Below are 27,756 nucleotides of genomic sequence, written 5' to 3' on the forward strand. Positions count from 1 at the left end.
AAAAGTCAGGAAACAACAAGTGCTGGAGAGGATGCAGAGAAATAGGAACACTTTTACACTGTTGGTGGGATTGTAAACTAGTTCAACCATTATGGAAAACGGTATGGCGATTCCTCAAGGATCTAGAACTAGAAATACCATTTGACCCAGCCATCCCATTACTGGGTATATACCCAAAGGATTATAAATCATGCTGCTATAAAGACACATGCACACGTATGTTTATTGCGGCACTATTCACAATAGCAAAGACTTGGAATCAACCCAAATGTCCATCAGTGACAGACTGGATTAAGAAAATGTGGCACATATACACCATGGAATACTATACAGCCATAAAAAAGGATGAGTTTGTGTCCTTTGTAGGGACATGAGTGCAGCTGGAAACCATCATTCTCAGCAAACTTTCACAAGAACAGAAAACCAAACACCGTATGTTCTCACTCATAGGTGGGAACTGAACAATGAGATCACTTGGACCTGAGAAGAGGAACATCACACACCGGGGCCTATTATGGGGAGGGGGGAGGGAGTAGGGATGGCATTGGGAGTTATAACTGATGTAAATGACGAGTTGATGGGTGCTGACGAGTTGATGGGTGCAGCACACCAACATGGCACAAGTATACATTTGTAACAAACCTGCACGTTATGCACATGTACCCTAGAACTTAAAGTATAATAATAATAATAAATAAAATTTAAAAAAAAAGAGATAAAGACCCAAATAAGCAGTTAGAGTGAGACGCTTAAATAATGAATTACAAAAAGAGCAGTAAATTGTGAAAAACCAACTAAATTATATGGGGAGGCTTAAAAGATATGTTATTTTAACATAGTCTGTACAGAATTCTTTGACCTCAACTTCCTGTCCTTGAGGATAGGATGTTAATTTCTTTCAGGGGAATTTCATCTTCTGCTTTTAAGGAGGCTGGAAGATCAGAGTTCTCTTTTTACACCTGTTGTTTTCCAATACTTGAATTAAATGCCTTTTATTCAAAATAGTCAGTATGCCAGAGTGGTATATTTTCAACTTCTTCCATTATAAATGTAACTTTGTATCATATGAAAAGCTCATTGCTCAATTTGTGACTGAGTCTTTGAGAGTGGAAACAACATTAAAATTAGTAGTGAATAATTTAGTACTAGCTGTATCATAGCACTTTTTTTTTTTTTTTTCCGTGTGATTTTTAGGCCAGATTACCTATCCTAGCTTTTCTTTTCTTTGATTATGGTAGTTAATAGCAACAATGCTTTTGTGGTGCTCAGATCATAAAATGAGCAAATAAATTATTTTCAGAGTTCACTGTTTTTCCTAGTGCTCCTTCCCTATGTTGCAAATAGTAATTCCATGATTTTCAAGTGTTGTAATATGACTTTTTAAATAAAACTGTGGGTTATGTAATGCGAATTTCTCTTTGGTCTAGTGATAACACCTGCAAATGATATTTAGTGCATTCCTTGATATACCAAATGAAAATATTTATTTATGGCCTGGGTTTTTAAAGGAATTACTGAACATTTCATACAACTGTTCAAAGGAATATGGATGTCAACTTTGAAGTGTTTTCCTGACATAGGACTCTTTGTTTTTCTCTTCCTGAACACGTGCCCTCCTGCCTCCTTCCTCTCAACATAATCTGATATAATTAATGCTCTATCAAATTTTTTGTCTTTGTTGCAGACTTGGGTTCTTCCTTGAATTCCTGCCTGCTCCTTTTATCTGGAGGGCTGGCCTGAACAATAACCTCAGGTTATCTTTTTTTTTTAAATTTTATTCTCATTATTATTTTCACATTTTTTTATATTATATTTTAAGTTCTAGGGTACATGTGCATAACGTGCAGGTTTGTTACAAATGTATACTTGTGCCATGTTGGTGTGCTGCACCCATCAACTCGTCAGCACCCATCAACTCGTCATTTACATCAGTTATAACTCCCAATGCCATCCCTACTCCCTCCCCCCTCCCCATAATAGGCCCCGGTGTGTGATGTTCCTCTTCTCAGGTCCAAGTGATCTCATTGTTCAGTTCCCACCTATGAGTGAGAACATACGGTGTTTGGTTTTCTGTTCTTGTGAAAGTTTGCTGAGAATGATGGTTTCCAGCTGCACTCATGTCCCTACAAAGGACACAAACTCATCCTTTTTTATGGCTGCATAGTATTCCATGGTGTATATGTGCCACATTTTCTTAATCCAGTCTGTCACTGATGGACATTTGGGTTGATTCCAAGTCTTTGCTATTGTGAATAGTGCCACAATAAACATACGTGTGCATGTGTCTTTATAGCAGCATGATTTATAATCCTTTGGGTATATACCCAGTAATGGGATGGCTGGGTCAAATGGTATTTCTAGTTCTAGATCCTTGAGGAATCGCCATACCGTTTTCCACAATGGTTGAACTAGTTTACAATCCCACCAACAGTGTAAAAGTGTTCCTATTTCTCTGCATCCTCTCCAGCACCTGTTGTTTCCTGACTTTTTAATGATTGCCATTCTAACTGGTGTGAGATGGTATCTCATTGTGGTTTTGATTTGCATTTCTCTGATGGCCAGTGTTGATGAGCATTTTTTCATGTGTCTGTTGGCTGTATGAATGTCTTCTTTTGAGAAATGTCTGTTCATATCCTTTGCCCACTTTTTGATGGGGTTGTTTGTTTTTTTCTTGTAAATTTGTTTAAGTTCTTTGTAGGTTCTAGATATTAGCCCTTTGTCAGATGAGTAGATTGCAAAAATTGTCTCCCATTCTATAGGTTGCCTGTTCACTCTGATGGTAGTTTCTTTTGCTGTGCAGAAGCTCTTTAGTTTAATTAGATCCCATTTGTCCATTTTGGCTTTTGTTGCCATTGCTTTTGGTGTTTCAGACATGAAGTCCTTGGATCTGCTTTCTGCTTGGAGGGCTCCCAGGGACTAGCAAGGCCTCCAAGTGAAGGTGATAAGGAAGGAGATATCTTTTGAACTATCTCTTGAGAGCTAGATCAGGACTAGGCTCCAGCACCACCTCCTTCCTTATCACCTTCACTTGGAGGCCTTGCTAGTCCCTGGGAGCCTTCCAAGCAGAAAGCAGATCCCACATTGCCATGGGAGCTGTAGGTGTGTCATGTGATCCTATGCAGAGTCTTCTTAGTGCCCCAGGCAGGAAGGAATCTCACAGCTCCTGAAGGAAGTACATTTTTCCTCCTCCCTTTAGTGATTTTTATACATCTTTCATGCAACTGTGTTATCCTTGGGATAGGTCTCAAAGCCTTCTCTTTAAGGTGTAGTGCCTCTGAATGTTTTGGGATAAGGACAAATGAAGAAACAGAAGCAATGGGAAAGGGATGGTGTGCAAAGCTGCACTGTTGTGGAAGTACAACTGTTAGAAAACTGAGGTGCTGTGTTGACTCCTTGAGGGCTTTTCAAAAGTTTGAAATCTAAACCTGAAGTCTCCTGTGTTCTTTGAACTTTTTATTAAAAATAAAAAATCTTGGATATTTTTCCTCTGTATTCACATAGACATTGAAAATGGTTGACACTAGTTATAGATTTTAATGTCAACAATATATATGAGCAAAAAGTACAGAAAAGTAATCAGCAATTGTTTGCTGCACTGAATAAGAAATATACAGAAGGATTTTCTTCATTTTCATCTTCAAAAAAATTTTACATTTCACATAGTAGAAAAATATTTAGCAATCCTAAGGTTTCGATTTCTTTTTTTTAAATACTTTTTAAATTCTATGAAAAAAGGATAATTATTTTAATATTTGCTAAATTTTGAATTAAATATCTAAATAATTAAACCTAAATTTAAATAGTAGTTAGATTTATTGTTAGAAGGTAAGAGTATCTATCTGCTTAATAATCTAAGTTAAAACATCTTTACATTTATATTTCATTTTTGTAAATGAAATCCATCTTGTTTGCAAAACGTATAAAATTGAAATTTTTGCTAGTAGATTACAAAAATTCATGATGTTGTAAACTTATGTGTTGTGGTAGTTTTGTAATGATAATTCGTTCTTACCCTAAAGATTTTCTTAAAACTTCACAGATTGAGGCTTAATTATCTGTGCATTGTAAGTTTCACATTATTGGTCTTTGCTATAATTAACCTGCTCTCATGCTTTTTGAATTCAGATTTGTCTGTTTTAGTTAGATATTATGAAAACCTCAGGGCAGTATTAAACTGTTGCCTAATGACTGTGTTTTTTTTTGTTGTTGTTGTTTTTTGTTTTTTTTTTTTTTGCATTTCACTCTAGAATGACCTATAGTCTGTTATCAATTGTGAGAACTGCATTTTTTTAAAAATTGTTTTTAACATTCTGTAAAATGATGATCCACATATGGCATGTAATTATTTTTTTGATTTGGCTGCCTTGTCTAAGTAGTGAGTAAGTACAGCTCATAAGGGGATATCTTTGACATTTACCTTTATACCACTGCTTTTCTGGCAACTTTAGTGATTAAAAATATTTTTAAAAATAAAGCCTGTTTCTCCACATCCTCTCCAGCACCTGTTGTTTCCTGACTTTTTAATGATTGCCATTCTAACTGGTGTGAGATGGTATCTCATTGTGATTTTGATTTGCGTTTTTCTGATGGCCAGTGATGATGAGCCTTTTTTCATGTGTCTGTTGGCTGTATGAATGTCTTCTTTTGAGAAATGTCTGTTCATATCCTTTGCCCACTTTTTGATGGGGTTGTTTGTTTTTGAGTTGATGGGTGCAGCACACCAACATGGCACAAGTATACATATGTAACAAACCTGCACGTTATGCACATGTACCCTAGAACTTAAAGTATATAAATATATATATATTTCACAAAAATAAATAAATAAAAAAAAAACCTGTAGGTATGCTGAACGCTCACTTTTATAATCAGAATTATTCATTACTTTCTCTTCTTTTATATTCAGGTTCTTTAAACAAACCATTTTAATTCTGATACCAATGATAGTTGTCTTTGTCTCTCTGGCTACCATGACAAAATATCGTAGACTGGGTAGTTTAACCAATAGAAATTTTTCTTATCGTTCTGGATACTAAAAGTCTGAAATCAAAGTGCTAGCATCCTTTGGTTTTGGTGACGGCTCTCTACTAGCTATCAGATGGTGGCCTTCTTGATGTCTGCTTATGTGAGCTTTGTTCCTGGGCTGAGCGAGAGAGAGCCATCTCTGGTTTCTGTTTTTAGAAGTCTACCAGTTCTATTGGAACAGGGCCCCACCCTTATGACTGTATTTAACTTTAATTACTTACCTAATTTAAGTACAGTCACGTTGTGGGTTAGAGTTTGAACATATGAATTTTGTGTGGTGGGGACACAATTTTATTCACAACAGTAGTTTTTCTTTACTTGCATAGAAATTTGTTAATTCTCTATTTAAGTAGCAGAATTTATGTGTTTTCAAAGGCCTTACAAACATACTGCATTCCACAGGCAAGGACTGTTAGTCCATCACAATTGAACATCTGCAGGTTTCCTGTATTTCCAGATTTAGGGTTTTAAAAATAATAAAATTGACATAGGGAAAATATTAATGAAACATTTACCAAGTTAATGTGATTCAGAATCATTGATATTTTTGATTTGGGTTTTATTTTTATATTTTATTATTATTTGGGGTTTTCAAGCATTATTTCCATTTGAAAATAAGTTTTAGCTTACTAAAATAAAGCTTTATTTTAAAATTTCCCTTTTTTGAAACTCCACAAATCAATCTGTAAATATACATACTTTATTTCCCAAGCTCATTTACATATGAGATGATTTCTGAGCCCTTCAACAATGACATATATTACCTGGATATGTTTATGATGCTTGGGGCATTTTTTCAACAAGGGTTAGCTTGTTGGTCCAGAGCACTGAGGGGAAGGGATAAAGGGGTGCGATACAAAGGATGAAGATGAGGTTATGACTTTCAGGAAATTTATGAGGAAGAAGGAGGTACCTTCTCAGTGTTTGGAGGTAAGCTAGTAATTCTGGCTTCCTGGTCAGAAACTGTAGTATGAGTCGTATTTAAAAAATGGTTTATTTCCCATCAATGAGATCACTTGGACACAGGAAGGGGAACATCACCCACCGGGTCCTATTGTGGGGAGGGGGGTGGGAGGAGGGATAGCATTAGGAGATATACCTAATGTGGATGACGAGTTAATGGGTGCAGCACACAAACATGGCACATGTATACATATGTAACAAACCTACACGTTGGGCACATGTACCCTAGAACTTAAAGTATAATAATAAAAAAATAGTTAAAAAAAATGGTTTGAAAACCACAACAAAAATATTAAGATAAAATTATTTATAAATTGAAAAATTTCAAACATGCATAAGAGTATGCAAAATACCATGTTATCATATAATACCATCTAGATTAAAAAATAATATCTTGCCATAGTGGACCCAGACTTTAGTTTATTGAGAAATAATAAATTCAACTAACTCTTCTGCCTCCTTCCTTTGTGCCCGGAAGTAAAGAATATTCTGAAACTGGTGTTTATCCTACTCATGCATGCTTTGGTACCTTTACTACAGATGCCATAGCATTGCTGTAGATGTTTTTGATTAATGAAAATGATATTCTTTTATAGCTTGGTGTTTCACTTAATATTTTTGTGATTTGTTCACATCAATATATGTATTTTATATAATAACTGTTGTATAATATTTGATTTTAAAAACACAATTTATTCTCCTAGGTTGTTGACACTTTTTTCACTATTACACATATAAAGTGTTCATTTTGAGGACTTTAAGAAACAAATGCACACATTAGGTTTACCAGGAGGACCAACAATTTTTTTCTGTAATACAAATAACATTTTTTACTGAGTTTTTATATTATGTAGGCCCCTGCCTTATGCTCTTTAAAAGCATCATCTCATTAATCATCATAATATTCCTAGGCAGCAGGCCCTGGATTTTTCCCCCTTCAATAAATGTGGAAAGCAGGTTCAGAACTTTTAAGTAACTAGGCTAACATCGTAAAAGTATAAGAACAAGAGAGGATGATGACTATGGTTCGGTTCTTAATTTTCACAAATCAACATGCTTTATATTTCAAAGTTAAAAGCAGTTTTCAGGATAGCTGGTGGTAAAATAGTAGAAAAGAAAGATAAAATTGATCTTGAATCTTGGATTTCTACTTCTTAGCTGTGGGACTTGAGCTGGGAGAATTTCCCACCTTTATTGGTAGGATTAGGACACCACGTCCTACCTCATAGGGCTGATACAAGGAATTAATGTGAGCTGTAGATAAATAAAGCCACTTGCTTTTTGCTTTGGGCATAATAGGTGTTAGAATATAAGAAAGGTTGTGATAATTTAGTAGTAGATAAATGAAAATGTAAGTTGCTACTCAAGAGTTTTCAAAACAACTTACTATATTTGTGCTAATTTTTCATCTCTAGCAGTTCAACTGAACTTGGTTGATAGATTTGGTAATCCCTTGTAGGTAGATACTAAATGAGGAAATCAATACAAATTATCAAAAACCTTTTTCTTCACATTTTATTTATTGGTAAAACCAACAAAATATTGCTTAAAAATTCCACTAATGGGTATACTTAAAATATTCAAAATCTTTTTTTTTTTTTTTTTTAATTTAAGTTAAGCATTGTGGCTTAGGTCCTGGGTAAGGAACAAGACTGCCTGGGTTTGAATCTCAGATTAGTTACTTATGAGCTGTGTGAACTTGAGTAAGTGACCTAACCCCTTTCTGTGCCAATTTTACCTACATGCAGATAATAATCTTATTTCTTGTTGTTTTATTTTTTCATCTGTATACTGTATGTTTGTGTGTATACACATGCATGAATCTTTGACGATGGGCACACGTTCTGAGAAATATGCTATTAGGTGCTTATGTCCTTATTTGGGCATCACAGAATGTACTTACACAAACCTAGATGGTATAGCCTATTACACACATAGGCTATATGGTAGAGCCTACTCTTCCTAGCTACAAACCTGTACAACATGTTACTGTACTGAATTAAAATTGTAAGACAATAGTAGATATTTGTGAATTTAAACAAATCTAAACATAGAAAAGGTATAGGAAAAATATGGTGTAAAGATAAAAAGCAGTACACTTGTATAGGGCACTTACCATGGGTGAGTCAGTGACAGGTGAGTGAAGGTGAAGCCTAGGACATTACACCACTGTAGACTTTATAGACCCTGTAACCTTAGGCTACACTAGATTTATAACAGTATTCTTTTCTTCAATGATAAATTAACTAGCTTATGATAACTTTTTAATTGTATTTAACTTTTCAAGCTTCCTACTCCCTTGTAATGGCACTTAGCTTAAAACACACATTGTACAGCTGCACAAAAATATTCTTTATATCCTCATTCTATAAGCATTTTTCTATGTTTAATTAATTTAAAAAAACGTATAAAATTTACAACTCTTCCACATTCCCATCTTCTGGAAGGTCTTCAGGGACAGTTATGTGCATGGAGCTGCTATCACCTGTGATAACAGTGCCTTCTCCTGGAATACCACTTGAAGGACCTGACCGAGGCTATTTTACAGTTATCTTTAAAAAAAATAAGTGGGAGGAGTATACTCTAAAATAAAATAAAAAGTATAGTAAATATATGAACCAGTAAAATCACTTACTATCAAGTATTATGTACTGTGCATAATTGTATGCAGTATACTTTTATATGACTGGCAGTGCGGTGGATTTGCTTGCACCAGCATCATCACCACAAACGTGAATAACGTGTTGTACTGTGGTGTTGCAATGGCTACAGTGTCACTAGGCAATAGGAATTTTTCATTCTCATTATGTTCTTATTGGACTACTGTCGTATGTGCAGTCTGTCATTGATCAAAACGTTGTGCAGGGGATGACTACACACACACACACACACACACAAACACACACACACGTGTGCTTATATGTAAAAATCTGAGACCTATCTTGCATATTGTAAATGCTCGGTAAGAAGTAGCAATATTAATTACTAGTGCAAGTTACCAAAGATGTACAAAATTTGAGTATTGCTCCACTCAAGGGTTCAAATCAGTAGTAAGTACTTGCGTTAGTAGTACACAAATGTCAGGAAACAATTACAGCTTTATAAAAGTATCAAGAATATGGAGATAAAGAACAAATAAAGGATGCTTTTAAAAAAGGTTTTACCTTTTAGGTTTGACCCAAACATTATAGCTTTGCCCATTTTGTGATCTTAAACAAATTGCAGTCTTATAGTGAGTATATTTTTAGTCTAGCTCGTTTTGCTTAACTTTGAGAATCATTCATGTTTGTGCCTGTGGTTATAGTTTGTTCATTTTTACTGCAGTATAGTATTTTATTGTATGAATATGCTATAATATTCATTCTTAATTTTGTTAGATATTTCGTATTTTCTACCTTATCCAATATTTTGTGTATATATTTATTTGTAGGTGCATGTGTGTGTGTGTATATATATACATGCATATAATGTAAATATGTGTACACATATAAATCAACTTAGACATAATTTGCATATAAAATAGACTAATTTTCAGTATATACATGCTTATGTGACCACTATAACAATTAAGATTTAGAACATTTCCATCACTCATCCCCACTTTTCCCAAAATTCTGTTGTGACTATTTGCAGTAAATTCCCAACTTCCTGAATCAGGCACCTGTAGATTTCACTATTAGTTAGTTTTGCCTATTTGGGAATTTTATATAAATGGAATCACACAGCAGGTCATCTTTCGTATCTGACGTCTTTATTCAGTATGATGTTTTTGAGATGTGTCTGTGTTGTTGCATGTCATATTCTTATTGTTGAATAGTGTTTCTTTGTGTGAATCTCCAATTTGTTTATCCATTTGCCCATTGATGTATATTTGGGTGGTTATTCTTGAGGCATACTTGTATGCATGGCTGTTGAGTACAGACCTAGGAGTAGGATTGCTGTGTCATGGGATATGTACATTTTCCATTTTTGTAGATAATGCAAAATGGTTCTTATAAACTAGTTGTATGAATTTGCATTACCATCAACAGCGTATGTGCATTCCCCTTGTTTCATACCCTCAACATTTGTGTGTGGTTTTTTTTTTTTTTTTTTTTTGGTTAGCCATATAGATATATAGATACATGTGTAGTGTTATTTTATTGTGGTTTATATTTGCATTTTGTGATAACTAATGAGATTGAACACCTTATGCCCTTGTTTATTGACCTTTTGCTACATTTGTATCTTTGGTTGATGCCTTTTCAGATCTTTCACCTATTTTGGTTTTGGTTGTTTTAAATTGCATTTTTGTGTGTATTTCTTAAGTGTTATTTATTCTTAAGAGTTACTGATAAACTGTGGGTATAAACCCCTTGTACAGTATATCTTCTGCCTCTGCATATTGTTTTTGTGTTCCTTAATTGTGACTTTTTAAATGAATAAGAGTTCTTCATTTTAATTTAGTCAAATTTACCCATACTTTCATTTAGAGTTAAAACTTTTATGTCTTAGGACACATGAAAATCTTCTATTTTTATCTTCTAGCTGCATTGTTTGACCTATTATACTGGGATTTATAATCTATCTTGAATTGATTTCTGTGTATTGTCTGAGGTAGGAGTAAATTTTCGTTTGCTTCCATATAGATGTACAGGTGATCTAGTCTTTCAAAAGACCATACTTTCTTCATTGCTATAGATTGACCTCTTTGGCTTAAATGCAATTGGATCTCTTTTTTTTAAAAAAAATTATTTTAGTTTCAGGGTACATGTGCTGGGTTGTTATATAAGTAAACTTGCATCACAGCTGCTAAGCCTAGTACCCAATAGTTATTTTTTCTGATCCTCTCCTTCCTCTCACTTCCCCTCTTCTAGTAGGCCACAGTATCTGTTGTTCCCTCTTTTGTGCTCATATGTTCTAATCATTTAGCTCTTACTTACAAGGGAGAACATGTGCTATTCGGTTTTCTGTTCCTACATTGGTTTGCTAAGGAAAATGATCTCCAGCTCTATCCATGTAACTGGGTCTCTTTAAGTGGGTTCTTAATTCTAGTTCAATAGCCTATTATCCTTTTTATCAGTAATATAGTGTTTTAATTACTACAGCTATATAATAAATCATGAAACCTGGTAGAGTATGTCTTCTCACTGTACTCTTTAAAAATGTGTCATTATTGGTCCTTTCTTTTTCACATGTATTTTAGAATCAGTTTGTTAAATCTCACGTGTCCCTCCCTGTAACTCTTTTGATTAGGGTTGCGTTGACTCTACAGATTAACATAGGGGGTATTGTCATCTTTGCAACATCTAGTATTTCATATATTTTTAATTAGATTTTTTTCTAATTTTCTTGGTAATGTTTTCTAATTGAATTCTTGCAAATCTTTTGCTAGATTTAATTCTAGGTTTTGGTAGTTTTTTAATGCCCTTATACTATATGGCACCATTTTAATGTTTCATTTTGTTTGCTGATATTTGGGGATGGAATTGATATTTATATGTCAACCCTATTAGTAAGTTTGCTAAAATCATTTTTATTTTTATTTTTGTATTTTGTATTTTTATTTGTTTATTTTTGAGATGCTGTCTCACTCTGCTACCCAGGCTGGAGTGCAGTGGCGCTATCTTGGCTCACTGCGCCCTCCGCCTCCTGGGTTCAAGAGATTCTCCTGCCTCAGCCACCTGAGTAACTGGGATCACAGGCACGTGCCACCATGCTCAGCTAAGATTTGTGTTTTTAGTAGAGATGAGGTTTATCTATGTTAGTCAGGCTGGTCTCAAACTCCTGGCCTCCGGTGATCTGCCCACCTCGGCTTCCCAAAGTGGTGGGATTAAGGTGTGAGCCGCCATGCTCGGCTGCTGAATTCATTCTGAAACAACTCCTTTTGAGGTCGAAAAATATATATAATAAATTATAATCCCTTAAAGCATGTAATTTGATGAGCTGTGAAAGATACATAAACCTATGAAATTTTTACCACAATCAAGAAACAGAGCAGTTCTGTTACTTCTAAGAGTTTCTTAGTTTCTTATACAGTCCATCCCTGTTTCACGTGCTCATATAGAAAAAGTTAGAATATGCAGTCCTGCACCATGCAATGATATTTTTGTCAGTGATGGACCACAGATATGGCATTGGTCCTGTAAGAATATAATGGCTATACCATATAACCTATGCGTGAAGTAGGCTGTACCATCTAGGTTTGTGTAAGTACACGCCATGATGTTTGCAAATGATGAAATTGCCTAACAACCTATTTCTCAGACTGTATCCCTGTCATTAAACCATGCATGACAGTATTTCTTACGTCTTCTTTTGCTCAGCATGATGATTTTTGACATTTATTAAGATTATTAGTTTTTTTAGTAGTTTTTTTTCTTTCAGCTGGGTGATAGTCTCTTGGATCCATACACCACTATTTGTTCATTTACTTCTTGATGTCTATTTGGGTTTTTTCAAGTTTTTGATTATTGAGAATAAAGCTGCTGTGACCATTTGTATACAGGTCTTTCTGTGAACATCTGTTTTCAATATTTTTGGTAGGATTGGAGTAGCTGGGCTTTGAAGTTTGGTGAATGTTTATTTTTATAAGAAAATACAAGCAATTTTCCAAAATGGATGCACCCTTTTACATTCCTGCCAGCAGTATTTATTTATTTATTTATTTATTTTCTGCCAGCAGTATTTAAATGTTCTGATTATTCCACATATTCTCCAACACTTGATATTGACAGGCTATAGTTTAGCTATTCTAATGTGTATGTGGTATTATCACACATTCATATATTTTGTGATACAACTATTTACATTTTTCCATTTTGTTTATTTTATTTATTTTCTGAGACAGGGTCTCACTCTGTTGCCCAGGCTGGAGTGCAGTGATGCAGTCATGACTCACTGCAACCTCAACCTCCTGGACTGAAGTAATTGTCCCACCTTAGCCTCCCAAGTATCTGGGACTACAGGCATGCACCACCACACCCAGCTGATTTTTGTATTTTTTTTTTTTTTTTTTTTAGAGATGGGGTTTTATTATGTTGCCCAAGAAGCTGGTTTCAAACTCCTGAGCTCAAGAAATCTGCCCACCTTGGCCTCCCAAAATGTTGTGGTAACAGGCATGAACCACTGTGCCCAAGCTTAAAAAATGGCATTTATTATTACTTATATTTGTAGAGACAGGGTCTCTCTATATTGCTCATGCTGTTCTTTTTGTTCTTGTGTGTGTGCTTTGTTTTTGTTTTTTTGAGACAAAGTCTTTGTTGCCCTGGCTGGAGTGCAGTGGCACAATCATGGGTCACTGCAGGGCTCCACCTCCTGGGCTCAAGCTGTCCTCCCACCTCAGCCTCCTGAGTTGCTAGGACCAGAGGTGATCACCACCATGGCAGGTTAACCCATTTTAAAATCGAGTTGTATTTCTTATTACTGGATTGTAAGAGTCCTTTTTTTTTTTGATTTGGGCAAATCACTTGTCACTAGTATGTGACATTATAAATTTTAAATTTTCGTAAAGACTACATTTCAATGTTTGTTAGGGTTTTAGTTTTTTATTCTATTTAAAGAATCTTTGCCTACTCAGATGTTACAATGATTTTTCTCTCATATTTTTCAGAATTTCTGGAGTTGTAGCATTAAACATTTGGGTCCCAACTCTACTTTGAGTTAATTTTTGTGCATGATGTGAAGTAAAAGTTGACATTCACTTCTTTTAATCATTGAGATATCCAGTTCCAGCAACATTTGTTTAAAGGGCTATTCTTTTTCCACCGCATTTCTTCGGAACTTTTTTCTTAAGTCAATGGACCAGAGATGTGTGGGACTGTATATGTGGGCTTTCTATTCAATTCCATTGATTGAGTTGTCTGTACTTTCAGCAATGGCACAATGATTATTAGCTTACTGTAGTTTTAGATTAAATATTGAAATTGTATAGTATAAATCTGCCAGTTTTGTTCTTCTTTTTCATTTTTCCTTTTTTTTAGATGGAAAAGAGAACTCTGTTATATTGTAGAAGTCCTTCATCACCCTCTGCTTCTCCAGTGTTTACCTCTGCCATTGCTGTTATCATGTTGTATTGTAAATAATTACCCTGTGATACCTTCCTCCCTAGACTGTAGGATCTTTGAAAGAAGATCTTGTGTGTATTTTCATATTGTGCCTACAGAGCCAGGCATGTTTTTGACTATTAAAAAGCTAAAGACAAAAAGCTACATAAATACTGACATCTAGTTAGTAAATCTCTTTCTTTCAGAGATATGACTAGCAGTTTTGAAATTACTTTATGTGCATACTAACATTGGACAAATATGTTTACTTACTTTTGTGAATTATAGATGTGAGTAGCAAACACTGGTAAAAAATTTCCTTTGCAAAGAAAATCTCTTTCTTTAAAAGTCTAAATAGAAAAAGACATTTGTGGAAGTTGGCCATTCAGCTTTTTTCAAGTCAGAATTAATTTCTGAATATTGTTTTTTTCCTACCCAAAAGAATGTATCTCTCTCTAATAAATCCTTCACTTAAATATAAATCATAAATATTTTCTCATAATATTTTCTAATAATTTTAATTGTAGTCCTAAATATCTTAAATATTTTCACTCATAAATATTTTCTCCTTTACTTTTTAAGCTATTTTCGTGAAAGAAGAAATGTTGCTACCTCAACTGAAAAATCTGTGGCATGGCAAAGTGAGTCTATGTGTTTAATTTCTCCTTAAATTAGAGCTCATTTGATAGTCTTAACTGTGTTAAAATCATGATTGAGAAGGCAGCCCACCTGTGGTATAGGGAACAATGGAAATAACTGTCTGCCAGCATTCATAGTACCTCAGACACTTTTAAAGGGGACTGAATAAAAGGCAATAATATACACTCCAAGAAATTTGTACATGCTAATGTAAAAAGTTTTCTTTTTATGCAAGCTTCATTTATCATTAGCCACAGTTGCAGGCATTTAACTAAATTAAATGGTTTCTGGCAGTCTGAGCTACAGAACAAAGATATATGTATGGAAAGTGATTTTGCCATGGTAACTGGAAAGGGCTGTCATTGTTGCTCTGGCAAATTGAACAGTGACAGAGGCTTTTCTTTCATTTTGAAAGTTCTGATTATACAAGTTTGGGAACATTCTTTTTGACAATAAGATGTCAAACACTTGGGTACTGAATCTTTAAGAGAAATTTTTGCCATAGTAGAAATGCAAATATTGAGAATTCTTTTTTGTAGATTAGTGTAATTCAAGGATGGTAGAACTTCTCTTGAAATAATTTATTGACAGATGCGTTAGTAGCTATGGCATTAGAGGAATTATTTTAAATGCCTTCTGGGATTTTAAGTGATATCTAGCTATTATGTTGGTGACCTTTTTATAACTATTTATTGTAAGTTATAGAACTAAGCTTAATTTTCTGCCGTTTAGAATATTTCATTATTTAGGAGTTATCATTATAAATGGCACCATGACAATTTCTTTTGTATGTGGGCAATGTATTTGGTTATATTAATGTGGATCCTAGAGGTTGGCAAGGACATATGTGACAGTTTGCAATTTAAGGAGCAGTGAGTTATGTCTGTGAAGCAAATAGTGGATACCATGAGTGTTATATCAAGAAGACAATGAGGAGAATTGATTTGGGGATAAGAATTAGCATAATTTGGACTCTTACAGAATAAAGCTTACGTTGTGATAATGCTATAAAAAACTCATGCTTTTAATCTTTTTTTAAAAACAGTATTTCACATTATTCACATCTTTCCATTTTCATCCTATAATTGCCCTAAAAGATTCAAATGAGGAGAATTCATCTTCCATCTTTCCTTATGGAGAGACCTTTCTCTTCCAGAGACTAGAAAATTCCAAGGTTAGTCCCATACATTTTAATTGTTTTCCATAATCAATTATTTACTTTTCTGCCTATTTGTACCTCTTCATTTTTCTCCAAGCTATTTGAAGAATGGCATTATGTTGAAGAGTGAAATTTCCAGTCAGCAAAATTTTTGTTCAGTAAAATTATGGTAAAATCTGTAATCTTTCAATATACATTATAGAAACACACTTTTATTTTGACTTCGGGAATCCAGGATAGTGAGTTTTAAAAGTTTGCCACAAGATTGGGTTAATTAAACAAAAGACAAACTCTGTAAAACTTATAAACACTCTCTAGATTTTTGCTTTGCCTTGTAGCCAAGTGCAGACTTCCGAAGTGCATAGACTTCCAATTATATATATATTTTAATTATTTAGCTTATCACTCATTCTTTTCTATTACTTGTGCTCTTTTGCTACATTATTTCTTGGTCTTGATAAAAGAGAAGTTGGAAGACAAAAATGAATTAAATAAAAGTATATAAATTTTATTTTTGGTTAGCATCTTCTTTTGCTCTTACTTGAACTGATGAGTTAACGATTTGAATAAAATAGTGAAAAAAACATCAAAAGTCTGTTTAATGTAGACTATCTTTTTTTTCTGAAAATTGATCTAAGTAATTAGACTTATTTAGTTAAACTCAGATATTATGGATTTTTGTAGAATATTGCTACACATACAAACAAATCCCCAAACCAAAAAGCAAAACAGTATGTGTTTTTTGTTTTTTTGCTTTTTTAATAGAAGCGATCTATAAAGAATGAATTTTTGACCCAGGAAGAAGCACTCAAAGGGGAAGCAACTACTGCGACGAACTCTTTTATCATCAAATCAAGGTATGAGATCATGATTGATGATGATTAACTATTTAGAATAAACTGTTATACAATGTTGACTTTTCATTCATAGTATAATATTGTGTGCCAGAGAAAATAGTTTATGTTGATAAGTTCAAATTTTTCCTCTCTAAATGTAAGCATAACAGCACCCATTTTATTAATTGAATTATGCTCTGTAAATCAAGTAAATAGTTGCATTCTGTGGCAGATTCGTTTTGTGTTTTTCTAATGGAAACCACACCCCTGCCCCAAAGCAATACAGGTGACTGTGATTGCACATTAAAGATGAGAGGTTATGTTAATAAAAAGGAGCAAAGGGCAGTACAGAACATCACTATGCAAGTTGCAGACTTTTACAAGTGTAATATATTATTTTTATTGGAGTTTCAGCACTGGCAAGAAGCATGGCAATTATCCAGTTATTTGGATCACACACGGAGTTAGAATTTGTATGCAGCAACTTCAATTTTGTTTTTCTGTCAGTTTTATTGGAACTTGGCATACTGGATCATTACCTGATATTTCATTTTCTTTTCCTTAATTTTTAATTTTTGAGATTACATAGTAGATGTATATATTTCTGGGGTACATAACATATTTTGATACAAGCATAATAATCACATCATGGAAAATGGAGTATTCATCCCCTAAAGCATTTGTCTTTTGTATTGCCAACAGTTTAATTAAACTCTTTTAGCGGGACATTCATTTTATTTTTGTCTTTCATTTTCTAAGGCTAACATTGTTATAGGTTTCCCTCAGTTAAAGCTAAATAATTAAACAGCTTCAGTAAACATTTGACATAATCTAATATAATGCAAAATATGAAAGGGCCAGGCTAAATTATTCTTAAGGCAGTAATCGTTTTTAGAATGCTATATCCAGAAAGATGTAATATGAGCCCAGGCATATCTGTTTCATTGATCAGCAAAACAATGTCCTTTGTCATTAATGAATGAGTTGATCTATTATGTCATTCCTTGAATCTGTAGAAATATGTCTAGCAATTATGAATGCGTTCCAATAAATATTTTGCATTACATAGCCTTTACTTCCTGGATATACACTGACCCTTTATTGTTTTCTAGCTAGCAGTGTGCTGCAATATTTTTCCTCATCAGCATTGCAAAATAATACTGATGCTCTCAGCAGTCAGGCGTACTCTCTGTTTTATTGCATTATGGTGAAACATGGGGTCCTTGGAGTTGATTAGAGGATAGTAGAGAGCGGTAAACAAGTGGGAAATAAGATCTCCATATAGATGAGTTAATGGTCCATGACGTTGCCCAGAGAGATTGGGCTGGCCACTTAGTTGTGCTTTTAAAGATGTTTAAATTGTGATATGAAGAATATACCCAGTCTCCATCCTTAGCACCTGCACCTAACCATCCAAAATAAAAGGGATAAGATTAAATTATACCTAAGAAAAAACTTGTAATAGTATTCACATATGTCATAGGTTAATGAAAGAATTTTACTTAGTTTTTCTGGAAGAGTTAAAAAAATTTTCAATAGGGTTAATTGAAACGCTAGGATTTTCCTGGCCTTATGTTTCTGTTATTGGTTATTTATAAATTTTCAAAATGTCACTGATGTCTTAAATCACATATAGCACTTTGAAATGTTTACATCATTTTTCCATTTAGCATATATGATAACAGAAAGGAGAAAATAAGTGAGGACAAGGTGGAAGATATTTGGATACCTCGAGAGGACAAAAACAATTTTTTGATAGACACTGCTTCTGAATCAGAATACTCAACAGTAGAAGAATGCTTTCAGAGTTTAAGAAGAAAAAATTCAAAGGCATCTAAATCTAGGACTCAAAAAGCATTGACTTTGGACTCCGTTAATAGGCACAGTTATCCATTAAGCTCAACGAGTGGAAATGCTGATTCATCAGCTGTTTCTTCACAGGCAATATCTCCCTATGCCTGCTTTTATGGAGCATCTGTAAAGAAGGTTAAATCGGGATGGCTGGATAAGCTCTCTCCTCAAGGGTATGTATGTATTCATTTATTTCATAAGTGGCATATTTTTAAAATTTCAAGTTTATTCATTTCTGAACCTCCTGGGTTGCTGTTCCCCCACTCCACCTCCACACACACATATACACAGAGAGGCCATTTTTAGAGACTTTCAGCACGCTTTTGCCAGTGCTATTCTTTAGACATAAGGAGAGAGATGTGCAATGCAATGCTGCATTAAGGTCCAGAATTGCAAATTAAAATAGAAAGTTATGACCTCACATCTAATTTCTTAATGTTACCTTCTAAGTTCGCATCAAAATGTGCTAATCTGTGTTCCAGTATGTAACAAAGAAAAACAAGACAGACTGAGTTAGTATTACTCAGCCCACACTGTTTAGCTTTTGCTCATATCATAACAGTGCTCTGTTTGAGAATACAAGGCTTATTGTAGTTAGGGAAAAGTACATCTTTGTTAGGTTTAGGTCTTCACTGTTATTGATATATTGTTTTAATTTTTGTATGTTACACAGAAGGTCAGAGTCCCGTGAATATTACACTTTTCAATGGATTTATCAACAGATGTTTACAAAGAAACTTTTGTCCCTTAAGCATTTTACAGTAGTGAGAAGTCTTTGGGGAAGGATTATATTTAATTAGAATTGTTTTCTAGCATCCTGCTTTTTAGATGTCTTTTTGAAATATTTACTTGAAATGTTTTTCATGAATTATTAAATTATTTTGAGATTAAAGCTTTCATGTATCAGCAGCTAATGTGGGAGTCCTACAGTGTGCGGTTTTCTCTCCTGTTCTCCTGAAATGTGTATCACTTCTAGAAAGGATTGGTTTGATCTAAAATAATTTTAATTGAAAAAAATATCTGCTGGAAGCGGCATCAGATGACTAGTAGAAGCAGGAATTACATTTCAAAAGATAGCAAAACACCCCAAAATTATATGGTTAGTAATTATATGTTAGTACCTTATATATTTTCATCCTTTAGGAAATTTGATTTTGAATAAGCCAAAGCAGGGTACTTCTTACTATCAGCTGTGTGTGTCACTTGTTTCTGGTTACATTATGATGACAAAACCCTCTGCTTGTTCTTTTTAGTCCTAAGTGTTATTGGTAAGTGCATATTCAGATGTTGAACGTGTGGATCAGTGCTCAGGTCTGAACACTAGTGGAATGGATCAGTGAACTTGAATATTCTTGAATTCATTTCTGTAAAATCTAAGTATTTAGAGACGTCCAAGTGCTCTCTTAAAGTATCACTGGAAGAAGAAACAGACTTTGAGTACAAAGCCCCCAGCAGCTGTGGTTTCCTGTGTGTCCCAGGTGAGATCTCGCCCTTTACAGGGTTGGTCTGTTTATGCTCCAGGCACATTGAGAAAGTCTCACCATTGTTGGCCACCTCTGGGACAGTTAGGGTATATTCTGTCTCTGTTTCTCAGAACTTTAACTTTCCATTCTTTCTATTCTGAACCTGCCTAAGATTAGATGCTGTAAGTTTTCTGGATTAATATTTTTCTATTTTGGGGGAAATAATTGCATTTTCTGTCCTAAAGCTCACCCCTACCCCCCCCCCACCCAAAATACCAGGATAAATGGATATAAGAAAATAAACCAAGGAGCTTGGTATATCACCAAGAAATTTTAAAACTCTTCTATGTGATTATATTGCTATGACTTGAAAGAAATATGTGTAGCTAGCCAAAACGCATGCATTCATTAAATCAGAAGTAGAATCCAGAATTTTTCCTTTCCTAATTAGACTCTGTAGGCTATTGTGAGGGTTTAAGATGTTCATTAAAGTAGACAAAGTGATGCCTACCCCTTCCTTATGCAGTGGTTGCTGAGCTTCATGGCCACATGTCTCTTTGATGCAGACAGCACTGATTGAGATGGGATTCCGAACTCCATGTAGCAGGTGTCAACACACTTTTTCCATAAAGGGTCAGGTAGTAAATAGTTTAAGCTTTATAGTCAAATGGTCTCTGTTGCAACTATTTAACTCAGCAGTTATAGCATAAAAGCAGATGTAGCTGATGAATGAGGCTGTGGTCCAGTAAAATACAGAAGTAATAAAAAGCAGAGGTCTTCCTTAGAGGCCTCTGCATTTGTACTTCTTTCTGCCCAAAATGCTCTTCCCCCAAGAGTAACATGGCTTGAACTTCTCTCAAGTTCATGCTATAATGTCTCCTTTGCATTTAAGCTCTGGCCACCAAATTTAATACTACAACTGTTGCTCTCCCCTGCCACCCCACCGCTCCCTTAATTACTTTCTTCTACAGGGCTTACAGGCCAGATGATTTATTTATTTCATACAAGCTCCGTGGGGACAGGCATCTGCATTGCTTTTCTTGTGCTGTGAAAGCCTTAGCAGAACACTGCCTAGCACGTGGTAGATGCTTAGTATTTGTTGTAGAATGAATCTGTGAAAAACCTAGCATTAGACATATTTTCTTTTAATTTTTCTAAAACAGCAATTTATAAGAACTTTGTAATACAAGCTGCTGAACCCAACAACATATTTGTGGCTGAAAATCTCCAAGAACCATTGATAATGCTGTTATACGTTAACAGGGTAGTGAACTCTTGGTGTTTTTTTTTTTTTTCATAATTGTTTCCCCCTTAAAGACATGCACGTAAATTATCAAAATACAATTGTCAAAATGCAATTTAAAAACTAACAGACACATTCTAATTTATACTTTTTCAAATAGTGTATGCAACTGTCTTTTGTTTAATGAATGTCATTAAACAAAATAATCACATTCACAATCTGAACTTATTTCACGTAGTTGTCTATTTACTTATGAAATGGAAATTCCAATTCTGAATCAATGCCTAATATGTGAACATTGCCCAATGTACGGTTAAGAATCTAATTGTATAACACCATACAACAAAAGAAATACTGAAACATTTCCGGTTTAAACTATGAAAAGTTGTTTAAATATTTGAATGACCTAAATAGAATATCCCTAAAACTAGTGGTTTAAAAACTGTATGAAAGAAATAATAAAATGTGGAATTTTGGGGGCTGTCTTTCGAACAGGTCAAAGCAGATGAAAAGCTTAATAAGTGATGCTTGCTTTTAGAAACCTCTCACTGGTTTTGAGGATTAAAATAAATCATCTTCTTCACTTTTTCTCAGCTGTAAATAATAAGCTTTTCAGCAGATTTGTATAGATGCAAATATGAAAGACTGGATATAATTTATTCCAACATTTCCCAAATACGCATCTCAGAAGAGACATGTTTGAAGCTGTTGTAAAGAAAAGAGAACATGGTTGGATGTGCTGTGCCTCTTCTAGGAGATGCATAAATTAACATCTCCAAGAATATATGCAAAAGGAAACCCTTTCGAATTTTTACAATACTATTTTCTAAAGATGTTTCTGCGTTCAGCATAACACACAGAGCATCTTTATAAAAACTGCTGTGTGGATTAAATAATTTCTATTTTACTTGAAATGTTTTAGGACTTTATTTCTCACTTGAGGAAATTCCTCTTTTTCAAAATTTAACTTTTTTTTGGCCATGAGGAGTACTGATGTGGCAGTGTGAGCCTGAGACAGCTAAAGTTGATCATGTGAGGTTAAGTCAGCACTTGGAGGTGGTGGAGGACAGAGATGAGCAAGATGTGTTCCTGATCTTGTTGTAGCTTCCATTTAGGGCAGAAAAGAAATGTATATGTGAATAGCAATAAAACCCAAAGACAATCGTATAATTGGTGCCTACAGAGTCCTGAGGTTACCAAGGGTTGAGAAAGCATTTCTTCAAAGACCTTCCAGGAAGGAGAGGGTAGCAGTTGAATTGCCCTTTGGAAAATGGATAAGATTTTAGCTGGCATTTTTAGTAAAATGCTTTTCTGTCTAGAGGGAAAGGCAGTGATAGTGGTGATATCTAGATGTACTTGAGGGTTGAAATAGTGAGCAGGTGGAGGTTAGAGTTATTTTATTGAAGATGGACAGTTGGGTTCTAGGACAAGGAGAGAGAAACTGCCAGTGAAAAGCATGTTCAGAGAACAGATAACTAGGGAAAGTGAAAAAGCCAATGATCAAATACCAAGAAAAGGTTAGATCTCAGACAGTGACTGGGAGTCAGAGCTCCCAGAAGCCAGTAGCCCAAGACCTGGGAGAAATTCAGAGCTTATACTGTTTGTGCCTTTGTCAGTGACTGGTTTCCGTGTCATCATCCAATCTCCAAGGCTCCTTTATTGGAAGAATTCCCCACCTGGCTACACAAGTGCTTGAGTGTCTTGGATCTCTTGGTGTGCTTTCTTGGGGCTGCAGAGAAAGGCAGGTGTAGCAGAAAGTTGGCAAGTCCAACTTGACTAGGGTGTTACATATCAGTCACCTTGTTGAACTTAAAAGTGAATCCGAAATCCTTGATAAAAAGTATGTTTTCTTTTTTAATCTGAAAATTAGATGGCCGTTTCTCAAAGCACTTGCTACTGGTAAACGTTGTGCCAAGGAAATAAAAAACTTTAATATTGTTGCAGTTTGAGGAGGAAAAAAGTTAGTTTCAGTCTCCATAATATTACCTGGTTAATTCCTTTCAGCCATCTTAGCTGCAGAGAAATGAATAGGGTTTGGAATCAGACAGACATCATTCATTTGCTGTGTGACTCCATTTCTTGGAATCTCCATTTTTCACATAAATGCGTGAGGTCAAGACTACCTCTGTGAAATCATTTGGAAAAGTAGGTAACTTTGGGCCTCACTCTTAACTGATGCTCAATAAACCTCGATTTTCTTTTTTTTTCAGAACACCATTTTATTGCAGAGGACCTTAAATAATGTTACTGTGAGTCCCAGTCAGTTCATACTTTGATAAGTACAAGGTAAAGAGATCATGTGTTCACACTGAACTTTCAGAATTCAATGTTTGATTGTTATAAAAGCACATAGTTTATGTGTCAGAGAGTAGTACATAGCTTATTTAAAAAAAAAAAAGACATGGATGCAGCTGGAAACCATTATTCTCAGCAAACTAGCACAAGAACAGAAAACCAAATACTGCATGTTCTCACTTATAGGTGGGAACTGAACAATGAGATCACTTGGACACAGGAAGGGGAACATCACACACCGGGTGATGTGTGGGGCGGGAGGAAGGGATAGCATTAGGAGATATACCTAATGTAAATGATGAGTTAATGGGTGCAACACACCAACATGGCACATGTATACATATGTAGCAAACCTGCATGTTGTGCACATGTACCCTAGAACTTAAAGTATAATAAAAAAATTCAATTTTAAGTAGGTATTTCCAGAATATATTAGTACCTTGATATTTTAAACTTTGTGACCCAGGGTATGATACTAAACATATTTCTATCGAACTATTAATAGTTCATTTGTCAGTTTCTGATAGTGACATAATGGAGAGGTTGTTTGAAGGGATATAGTGAAATGTACTGGTAAGAACATTATTACATATGTATTAATGGAGCAATAAAGGAAAGGCGTTATAATGAAAGAAAAAAGTAACATTTCTTCCCTCCAACCTCTTCATGAGGGGCAGCCCCTTTCAACTCTTTTATAGTTACTTTTAGCATTTGTTTTGTATGTCTTATTATTTTTATACTTTTTTTTTAACTGTTCAGTGTTAGGGATTAGCTGTTGATGTACCACCATAGAAGATCATATTTATTCATTTTAACCACTGTTCCCTCTTTCCCTTCTAGACACAGTTCCTATTATCTTTTTAAAATAGTTACATAAAATATTTAGATATCTGTACCTTTGTTTTATATTATAACTGTAAAGGCTACTCATTTTTGAGCAATGTAACATAGTATGATTAATTTTTTCATTGACAACGCTTAGTTTTTGTTGAATTAATAATTGTTGATTTTTTCTTTTTCTTTTTCTTTTTTTTTTGAGACTGAGTCTCACATTGTTGCCCAGGCTGGAGTAAAGTGGCGTGATCTTGGCTCACTGCAACCTTCACCTGTCGGGTTCAAGCAATTCTCTGCCACAGCCTCCCAAGTAGCTGGGATTACAGGCACCCACCACCATGCCTGGCTAATTTTTGTATTTTTAGTAGAGACGGGGTTTCACCATCTTGGCCAGGTTGGTCTTGAACTCCTGACCTCGTGATCTACCCTCCACGGCCTCCCACAGTGCTGGTATTACAGGTGTGAGCCACCGTGTCCAGCCTGTTTGCTTTATTTTTAATATGTGTTTTCCTTCATCTGAAAATTCTTCCTCAAAATATGAACCTCTGAAGTAACCAAAATAAATATACCTATCAATTTCATCATCCTATTGCCCGCTAAGAAAACTTTAGTTTGGGCTGGTTGTTCCCCAGACTGAGTGCACACTAGCATCTTGGAATTCCCTTGTATCATCTTTTGGATTCTCTATTCCTATCTCTAGTGTTTCTGTCTTTCCATCTTTTCTTTAGATAAAGTACAATTCTTTGAAGCTTCCTGAGAAAAGATGGATAGGGAGTCAATGTTTTCAGACCTTCCATGCTTGAAAATGTCTTTTTCTCCCCTCTAAACATTGTTATTGTTGATTTATTATGTTTTAGAAATCTTAACTGGAAAGAATACTTCTCCAGAGCAGTAATTTATATTCGAGATTCCTAGTAATGTAGAGGTAGTATTGAGAAATCTCATTTTTGATTCTTTATACATAGCCTATTTATCAGTTCTTGGAGATTTTCTTGTTTTATTCTTCAAAAACTTTTTTTTTTTTCTTTCTAGAATTCCTGGTAGTTTGGTGTTGGACCTCTTGCCCTGAAACCCTGATAAATATCTAGCTTTTCAATTTTCCCTTTCTACTCACTAGGAAGTTTCTTTAGTTGTGTTTCCTAACCCAGTTTTTGTTTTGTTGTTATACTGTAATTCACATACAAAACATTTTCTTTTGACTGTTCTTTTTATGGCATAGTGTTACTTTTTCACAAATAAATCCTTTTACTTCTCTGAAGATATTAATACTTTTTTTTGAAGCTTTCCTGTAGAGTCTATTTCTTTTAACTTTTTGGAGGGGTGGTTTTGTCTCTATCTTTTACCTTAGTGGTATTTTTCTCAAATGTCATGTTAATCTTGAGCTGTCACTTTAGAGTGAAATACTGCAAAACTGATTAGAAGCACTGTAGGCTCTGATGGTCCTTACTATTTGTTTCTTGTAAGACGATCATGGTAGGTTTTTTAGTAATACGTTTACATACAGAAGCCTCACGCTAGTATCTTTTAAATGAATCTTCTTCCTGAGCTTTATAGGCCTGGTAACCAGTTTTTTTTTTTTTTAATTTTTTTGGAGATGGAGTGTTGCCCTGTCACCCAGGATGGAGTGCAGTGGCATGATCTTGGCTCATTGCAACCTCCGCCTCCCAGGTTCAAGCAATTCTCCTGCCTCAGCCTCCCAAGTAGCTGGGATTACAGACACACACCACCATGCCTGGCTAATTTTTGTATTTTTAGTAGAGACAGGGTTTCTCCCTGTTGCTCAGGCTTATCTTGATCTCCTGACCTCAGGTGACCTACCCACCTTGGCCTCCCAAAATGCTGAGATTACAGCGTGAGCCACTGCGCCCGGCCTGGTAACCAGTTTTTGGTTGGCTCATGAGGGAAAGTGGACTTTGAGTATTGGTAGTTATGATGTAGACTTTTATTTGATTCCTCTACTTTAGTATAGCTATGCCTGAGTCTCCCAGCCCCAAAACCTCCTGTTTTATTCTCTCCATTGAATAAAACTACACTATTATGTTGAGTGAAGGCAGAGAGACAATTTTCCAACAATGCAAAGTGGGGGAGAAGGATTCTGTGATGTTGGAGTGCAAGTCTACGTCTTAAACTGCCTTTCGACATATCCATTATCAGCGCCTCACCCTCACTTTCATAGTCACTTCCAGAGTTACTTGGTACCTCTATTTCCTGAGATTTTCAGAGGTAATGCAAGAGTAAATGTGTTTTCCTCTTAATTTAATCTAATGCTGGCTTAGCGATCAGTTCTTATCTCTCCTTCTGTTTCCAGATTTCTAGCTATTGTTACTGTCCTTGACTTCTTTAGTCAGTGTTGCTTTGAAGGCATTTATTTATTTTTATTTATTTCTTAATCCTTTGATGTCTTTTAGTGAGGTCTGGGGAGGAGTAGAAGTAAATGCAAGCTTTTAACTGATATTTTTAACTGGAAACTGGTTCATGATGTATTTTGTATGATATGACTCTAAAATGAAGAAGTGTGAATCTTTTAACGTAGCTTTTTATACACCACTTTATGAAAGCACTAAGCTCTTTGTAGATATGTTTAAAATTAGTAGTTGCACACTAAAATTCAGGCTTTATCATTGACTTCCAAGAATCTTTTTAGCCCTTGGAATTTTATGTTGAGTACCTTTTTTTTTTTTTTCTTCTTCTCATTTTAAGATGTAGATATAGCAGAGATGGAAGCTGAGATTGAAGATACTTTTTTTTGTTTTATTTTCATTTTTTGGCCCCAGCTCATTTGGTTCATATAATCTTGGAAATTGTTATTTCTGTTTGCTTAAAAGTGAGAAAATGCTCTTTAGAATAGAGAAGTACTGGCATTTTATAGAAATATTTTAGTAATTCCTGGCATCTTTCTCACCCTAAAATACTTTGTTACTGCATCATTTAAAAGTCTTCTGCTTCTTAAAAGAGTAATTGGATCAACAAATAATTAGCTGAATAAAAGTGAGTAATTAGATAAATAAAAATATATACTTATGGAGATTGTAGTCCTAGAAAATATTGGGTCTCGTTAGGGTTAGAGGAGGGAATAACATAAAATATGCTGTGATTCTTTAGGGCTGTGTAAACAAGGCAGATGAATCGGGAACAGCATGGTGATGATATTTTTTACTTTGAGATTGTTTAGAATACTTGGGAAGTATGTTTTCCATTACCTTAAATGGCATGATTAATAAAAGCCGTACATTTGACTTAATGCCTTTGATATTCTTTCCAATTGTGTGATTTTTAAAGGTGACAATTTGGTAGCCTGTCTCACCTTAGATTGGTATCACTGGTTAGTTAGTATGCTTGTTAGATACTAGGATTTGTTTTTTAAGCATAAAGATGTAATATTAAAAAAAAAAAAAAAAAACTCTGCTGGCACTTAGGAATGAAA

The 27,756-nt window shown here is 34.8% G+C and overlaps 1 protein-coding gene across 8 annotated transcripts in view; it reads left to right on the plus strand.

Moving 5' to 3' along the window:
- Positions 1-27,756, plus strand: part of ARAP2 (ArfGAP with RhoGAP domain, ankyrin repeat and PH domain 2) — a 179,812-nt gene that overhangs the window by 18,488 nt on the left and 133,568 nt on the right. For all 8 annotated transcript variants that reach the window (XM_050791884.1, XM_050791885.1, XM_050791888.1 and 5 more), the window contains 4 exons: positions 14,595-14,653; positions 15,749-15,825; positions 16,576-16,667; positions 18,317-18,670. In XM_050791884.1, the coding sequence (XP_050647841.1) occupies positions 14,595-14,653; positions 15,749-15,825; positions 16,576-16,667; positions 18,317-18,670 (582 nt within the window). The remainder of the gene's footprint in view (positions 1-14,594; positions 14,654-15,748; positions 15,826-16,575; positions 16,668-18,316; positions 18,671-27,756) is intronic.

The sequence above is a fragment of the Macaca thibetana genome, chromosome 5, assembly GCF_024542745.1.
Source record: "Macaca thibetana thibetana isolate TM-01 chromosome 5, ASM2454274v1, whole genome shotgun sequence".
Classification (NCBI taxonomy): Eukaryota; Metazoa; Chordata; class Mammalia; order Primates; family Cercopithecidae; genus Macaca; species Macaca thibetana.